Raw genomic sequence first — 7424 nt, forward strand, 5'->3', positions numbered from 1 at the left:
ACGACACTAAGGGCTATTCACTACACCTGCTATATTGGGAAAATGGGTGTGGCTTCGTGAGACACCCTGCGGACGCTGCATACTACTGCTGCTGCCAGTTCAACTTGTTTCGACTTCAACTGGCCAATTCTCTAAAGATATCAATGGCCCTACCCCAACTTGAAGTCCTGCAACGGGCGACAGCACCGACTACTGCCTTCCCAGAGTCTCTCGTACACTGATTACTAGGGGATACGAACCAAGGCTGGAGGCAATTGGATCGGCGAGAAGATTCCATAGCGTGTTTGTTGACGCTGTTCGTGGTATGTGGCCGGCCTCAGTGTACATGTCTGCAAGTGCACCACTGGGTGTACTACGAGAAATACCAGATGCTACACCGCAACACTGAGCTCAATAGCATCATGTGGTATGAGCGTGATGAACGGGTCGGCGTGCTGTGTGACTGGGACCTTGCGGAAGATCATCGGGGCATAGGTGAGTATAGGACCAATCGTCGTGCTGGCGACAACGCTGCGGTGATTTGGCAGTAGACCGGAAAGAACATTCAGCCACGCAGGCGACGGCGACGGCGAATCCGCCGGCCATTGTCGGGGTGAAGCAACGGAACAGCCCCAAAATCCGGAGGTCGCGGGACCATCGAACACGGTGACAGGGTCCCAGGTCGTAGTCAAGCCAAGGTACCCCGCGGGCACGGCGGTCCTGTTTATGGCAATGGACCTTTTGCGCGAGGGCGACCCACCAATCCACAAGTATCGTCACGACTTTGAGTCATTCCTCTACGTCTACATCTATTTGCGATCACATATAACCCTGACGAGCTCGTTTTCGGCTACATCCAAGAGTGGCAGCATGCCTCGCTCATTACCATCGGAGACAACAAGCGCAAGTTCCTGAAGAAGCCAGCGGTCCGCAGAGCAATCGTGAAACAAGCCCACGATACCCTCAAGCCACTGCTAGACGAAGACAGTCCCCTGACGGCCCTCTTCTATCGCTTCGGCACAGTCGAGGTCATCATGGATTTTATTGAGGATCGTGCAAGTAGTCCTCAGATGGCGAAACTCAACCGGGCCGATATCGAGTCGCTGAAGAAGAAGCGGGAGGACAAGATGTCCTTTAGCACATTCATGACGATGCTGAAGCTTCTCGAGGAGGGTATCTGAGTCCTGACACGTTACAGGTGATATTGGCTTGACTCCATGGAACTTCTGAAGGCACCTATTGTACTGCAGCGAACGGTGACCAAGGGGCATAATACAAGAACCGGTCTCACGCCTTCGAATCTTGCTATCTCCCCTCCTTTGTACTACCCAGCGGGCCTCCTAGGAACAAGATGTAGCGGCACACGCGATCCTTGAATGCCAGGAATTCTGGGACTCCCGTGACAGCATATGCCCACCTGTCCCTCAGCCATTCGATTTCATCAGCCTCATTTATGCACTGGCCCACGAATCAGTCGTACGGCAGGCACCTGACGGACGGCTGAGCGTCCTCCTGAACGGAGACGGCTCGACTGATCCAGGTGCTGCTGATCCTGCCAGCATGGGTAACGTGATCTGCTGGCTACTCGCAGGAGGAGGAGGAACGCAGGCGACACGATCGACCGGAGTGTCCTAGGGCAGGGACTCCTTCCACGCGGCTAGGAACGCGGCGAGCTCTACGCTGCGCGACGCAGTGGAGAAGCAGTATCGCTACATCATAATGAGTTGTCCCCGTGCTTCGGGAACGTTCTCACACCGCATCGACTGCAAGCAGATATGGTCCGAAACGGTGTACATGCTCCCGCCCTTTCTTGTCGCTACGGCGCTGTCACAGATCCGATACAACAACGGCGTCAATGACTCCATGACTCCCGCCTTCCTCATCGAATATGGCCTACAGCAGATCGTCCACGCAGCAAAGGTGCTGCAAGCTCCGAGTGGGGAGTGGTCACACATCTATGACTTCGATGCGCAAGACTTCAAGCGAAAGGCGTGGTGGGGCGTCGGGAACGGCTGGGCGTGCTGCGGCATTGTCAGAGTGCTCGGCATGCTCGTCCGCCCTCAGGCTGCGGAGACGAGCCGAAACAACGTCGACCGGCGGTTTGAGCTCTCTAGGACGATCGCGGGCAACGCAGCGAATATGCCGCTCATCCGACAGTGCGGCTCGATACTCCTGTTGACTCTCCGCGCGTGCTTAAAACACATGCGGCCTGATGGGCTCTTTCACGACATCCTGGATGACCGCTCAACGTTTGTCGAGACGAACCTGCCCCAGATGCTCGCCTACACTATCTTCTGCCGCGCCCTCCTCCGCAGACACGCTTCGGGGTTCCAGTTGTCGGGCCCGTGCTACCTACCGGAGCTCGGCGACGATGAGATGAACGGGTGGCTGCATACGGTGGAGCAGATGCGCAAGGCAGCAGTGGGTAAGACGGATGGGTGGGGCTTCGTGCGAGACGTTTGTGGGAGCCCCCGTTTCGACAAGGCAGGTACTGCGGAGGAAGGCCAGGCATGGGCGATAATGATGGAGGTTGCACGAACATCGGAGTGGCGGCTGGTCGAGGGTGCCGCCGATAGGAGGAGGAGAGCATTGAGCAAGTTGTTCAAGTTCTCGTCGAGAGAGACTAGTAGTTCGATATGCCGTCGTTACAGTAGTCGACGTATAGTTCAAGCTAATGCGAGAGCACGAATGCCGTTGTATTTCCTCGACGCACGGCACCAATTGACCCGGAGACTGCTGACTCCAACCGTGGCCGTCTTGCGTACGACACGCTACTTTGAAACTGTCTCAAGGTTGTGGCCGCATGTGCACTTCCCAGCCTATGAGATGCCGTTGAATATGGCATACTGACGCAAGCGTCCTCAATGAGGCAGTCGGACACTCACGCTGAGACAATGCAGCGCTGCCATGGCACTGCAGCCTCACAGATTTGGACATTGCCTATGTCCGGACATGTCGAGGCGCAGATCTGAGATCTATGGCTGAGCCGTTAGACGCCCGAGGTGAGTGGCCAACCCTGGTCCAACCGCCCTGGCCTGCACTCAGCACCGCTTGCGGCGAACAAATCACTCAAGCACCCGCCTGCAAGAACTGGAGCTGCGCCAGGTCTCTGACAGAACGAAGGCATCGAGCAGGCTCTTCGGCGGGGCGGGGACCTAGGTTGCACCTTCCCACGGTGCCATCACTGATCAGTGTGGCTGCTTGCATTGTCTCCCCGATTTGGCAAGCGCTGCTGAACTTGTACGTCCACGTCCACGACGGGCGCCGCGGTGCGTTGTTCTCTGTGACTCACCGGCCACACCGCTGAGTCTGAATTCGGGCAGCCACACTCTAGCACACTCTTCACTCACCACGCATACGCGTGTATATAAACATGGACGCGCCCCAGGTACAATGTGGTCCGTTCCCACTCGCAGGCATCTGGCCACAACTCTCCCTCCGCGCAGAGCCGCCACACCACCCTCGGGCGTTCGTCATCGTCCAGGATAGATCACTAGAGCTTTCTTCACTTCGGCTCTTCGCCCGCTCAACGATGGGTAGTAAACAGTCCGAGTCTGCATTGCCCAGGACACCGTCGAAAGGGAAGGAGAAACAAACAGAGCGTAAGTGAGATATCTTGACCGTACTGATCCTTGCACTCACTGTGTTCATTGCAGCAGAAACGCAGATCACCGCCACGCCGGCTAGAGGCAGTCCTTACCATGTACTTCAGACGGCCACTCGCCCTGGTAACAACATACTCTCGGACGATCACCAGCATTACATTCAGGGCGCATACAAAGACTACACTCACTGGGACGTTGATGTCGAGGACTTTGTTCGTGCGGTATTCGGCTGCCAGTGGACCGACATTGAGGCCTTGCGGGAGCCCTATCGTGACCCATCGAACACGAAGGATATCCCCCCCGAGAAGTACTTTATATCCAAGGTCGAACTCAAGAAATACTGGGAGGGTAACGAGAGGAATGGTTATGAGCCGTTCGCTCGCGCAGGGGACGCGCTTCTGGAGGAGCTATATGGCCCGCATTCGACCGGCAAAGCTCCCGACGAGAGCCTTGTGGCTAGACGTCAAGCCCTCCAGCGGCGATGGGCCAACAACTCTTCGCGCAACGGTCAAGTTATGCGCCCCTGGCCAGCAAGGTTCGAGATCCGGGATGTCAAGGCGGTGGGCAACTTCGGTATTGATGAAAAGCCGGACCTTGCGTACAGCACGACGGCCGGCAGACCCTTCTGGGAGTGGGAGCTGGTTTCGATGGAGTTCAAAATGGAAGGGAAGACGGGTGCGAAACGCAAGGAAATCATAGATTCTCTGAGCGATATACTGCTTCGCTGGGACGAGAAACAGAAGACGTTTGTTGTGGAGGTGTGTTCTCTTTTTGTGCTCTTGCGTGCGAGTCGCGCGACTGGGATCTCATTGACCCCCTCCCCAGATGCCTGATCGTCGTGGCCAGGCAAAGGGGAAATCGTCCAAAGCCGCTCGCGACGATGATGCAGATTACGTTCCTGGGAAGCAGCCCAAGCAGACGAAGAAGAAAGGCCAGTCGTCGACATCGTCGAGCAGCAAGCGAAAGCGAGAAGCCGAAGAGGCTCTGAATACCAAGAGCAAGCGCAGCAAGAACCAGCCCGACTCGGAGTCGCCTTCTGCTGCCTCTGAAGGGTCAAAGATAATCGGCAAACAGGCGCAGGTGGTGAAATACATGAATCAGGTGATGTCCCACAACGTACGCTCGTATACGATCGCATGGCTGGTCGACTCCGGCACGCTGAGGCTCGTCTATGGCGACCGAATGGGAATCATCTTCACGAAGCCGATCGATTTTCTGGACAAGGACGCGAGCTTGCTCTTGCTGATTCTCGCCGCCATGGGGACCGCCGATGTGCACGACCTGGGGATTCACCCGTGCGTCCACTACCCGAAGGATGCGCACGGGCACGACCAGTTCTGTCTGGACAACGGGTATCGAGGCTCGAAGCTTCGACTTGCCGTCGAACTTGACGAGGGGACCGCCGTCGATGTCGAGTTCAATCTCGATGTCAGCGAGAGCAACATGAGGGACATGCACCGGGCGAAGAAGGAGAAGAAGAAGACTGCAACGAGCGGTGCGCAGCGAGCGAGCCGGGGAGCCTCGGAGACGGTGGAGGGAGCACTGGAAGACTCGGAGTCGAGCCAACGCCGCACGATCTACACCGAGTTTGGCATGATCGGACGAGGGACGACGGTCATTCCCGTGGTTGCGGCGCCCGGCACGAAGACGGAAGAGCTGTTCGGATCGGAGGCTCTTGTTGCCAAAGTGGCCTGGCCGCACGCTGTCCGGAAGGCGGAGGACGCGATGATCAAGGCCGTTCGCAGACGTCTGGCGGAGAGCAAGCCGAACTACTTGAAGCACATCGTGGACCTCAAGTGTTCGATGACGAAGAGCGGAGACTCGGAAGAGATGCACCTCCCTCGTTTCAAGTTGGGCGTTGTTCCCGGGGCAGATGAGCTACGAGTCTGCCGCATTCTGGTCCTCAAGGAGTACGAGCCCCTGGAGACCATCGGATCCGGAGATAACTTCCGCATCGTGTTCTTTGATGTCGTTCGTGGTACGTGCATAGTGAACATCGAGTCTTAGCTTCGTCTGACTGTGACTACAGCTCATCACTGGGTGTACGAGACGTCGAAGATCCTGCATCGTGATATAAGCCTCAACAACATCATGTGGTATCGACTGCCAGACGGGCGGATCATCGGTGTTCTTTGCGACTGGGACCTTGCGGAAGACCAGAGTACGGGCGACAACAGACCCACTCGTCGTGCTGGTGACGCTGCTGCAGTGATTTGGCCACCAGAACCAGAACCAGCCGGCGCAGTCGACGACGAAACCGAGTCTGCCATCCATCGCTGAGGGTGAAGCAACGGAACAGCCCCAAAATCTGGAGGGCGCGGGACCGTCGAACACGGCGACAGAGCCCCAGGCCGTAGTCAAGCCAAGGTACCGCACGGGCACGGGCCCGTTCATGGCATTGGACCTCTTGCGCGATGGGCGATCCACCTATCCATAAGTATCGACACGACCTAGAGTCGTTCTTCTACGGCTATATCTACTTTGCTGCGGCATACAACCCAGACGAGCAGGCCTTCGGCTACATCAAGGATTGGCAGTGTGCTTCCCTCGTCGCCATCGGGGACAACAAACGGAGGTTTCTGGAAGAAGAATCAATTCGTCGCAACGTAATGAAAACCGCCCACGATACTCTGAAGCCGCTGCTGGCCAAAGGCACTCCGCTGATGAACCTTTTGTATCAATTCGGCGACATCGAAACTGATAGGGCCATCATCACGAATGTTGTCAATAACCCCAGGATGACGCTGGAGCGTAAGCGGGCGAAGATTGAGTCGCTGGAGAAGGAGAGGGAGGAAAAGATGTCCTTCAGCATATTCATGGAGATACTGGGGGTTCCCGAGGAGGAGAGTGTGTGAAATGTTACACGTAGCGTTGGCTTCCGCCGGTTGGTATGGACTTGTATGGTTCCTGTTCCTCGCATTGACTCCCCTGGACTCGACTTCCATATTTAAATGATCATATGTGTGTACTTGCATGGATGGGTGCGAACATGAACATCAACGTACGCATCAACGCGAACCAAGGTGAACACGACAGCGATGCCAGGACTCAGCGAAGCCTATGCACAACTACGTCACATGCCAGTTGGAAATCCAAACCCATAATGTCCCACGTAATGTACTATCCTACAGGCACAGTGCATAACGTTTCCCATTATCCTCCTACCCATCCCGTCGCTACTGACGACATCCAGGCCTATTCAAGCTGAACAATCCGGCAAATAGACACAGAAAACCCTAACGTGGAATGACCACTGAACCTCCCCGTCAATGTCGTCAACACGTCTGAACGTCCACCGCCGCATGACACCACACCCAGCCTCGCGCACGCGAACAACCTACTCACCGCGCCACCACGCCCCAAACACACATCACCAAGCCGAGCAACGCACCGCTGACCGCGCCCCGACCGAGCACGCCCGCAGCGCCGCTCGCGACCTGCGCCACGACGGGCGGCTCAACGTACTGGTTCGGGCCCTCGAACCTGCAACACGCCCGACGAGTTGAGGAGCAGGTCCGGCATGAAGACCGCGGGCCGACCGCTCGTGGTAGTCCGTGAGATGGTGCCGTTGCTCCCGACGAGGTATTTCTCGCGCGACATGATCCTGCGAGGGGGTGCTTCAGGTCCGGCTCCGGCTCCGAGGGGATGAAACGAGCGGAGGCGTGCTTACTTGTTTGTCGACGTCGATATATCCCAAGGTGTATAAACGGTGACGGTGGCGTGCTTCGGTTAGATCGTCGGAGCAGAGTTAGCTCAACAGAACCGTGCGGCGACCGATATTCGTCAGAATAGTGATGACGTCGCCCTTGCAAAGCTGAGCACACACTGTGACACAGTCGC

General features: G+C 56.7%; 2 protein-coding genes across 2 annotated transcripts; both read left to right on the forward strand.

Moving 5' to 3' along the window:
- Window positions 1-1013: 1013 nt before the first annotated feature.
- Window positions 1014-2829, forward strand: C8Q71DRAFT_897577 (uncharacterized protein; the record flags this gene model as incomplete). Its single annotated transcript, XM_047928760.1, has 4 exons — window positions 1014-1152; window positions 1331-1607; window positions 1641-2525; window positions 2772-2829. 4 exons carry the CDS (start codon window positions 1014-1016, stop codon window positions 2827-2829), a joined length of 1359 nt encoding a protein of 452 aa, XP_047772226.1.
- Window positions 2830-3463: 634 nt separating this feature from the next.
- Window positions 3464-6439, forward strand: C8Q71DRAFT_852009 (uncharacterized protein; the record flags this gene model as incomplete). Its single annotated transcript, XM_047926782.1, has 5 exons — window positions 3464-3581; window positions 3636-4342; window positions 4431-5562; window positions 5614-5745; window positions 6039-6439. The coding sequence occupies exons 1-5, from the start codon at window positions 3512-3514 to the stop codon at window positions 6437-6439; spliced, it is 2442 nt and encodes an 813-aa protein (XP_047772227.1). The 5' UTR covers window positions 3464-3511.
- Between the last annotated feature and the right edge of the window lie 985 nt (window positions 6440-7424).

This window comes from Rhodofomes roseus, assembly GCF_022264815.1.
Source record: "Rhodofomes roseus strain CIRM-BRFM 1785 chromosome Unknown C8Q71scaffold_71, whole genome shotgun sequence".
Classification (NCBI taxonomy): Eukaryota; Fungi; Basidiomycota; class Agaricomycetes; order Polyporales; family Fomitopsidaceae; genus Rhodofomes; species Rhodofomes roseus.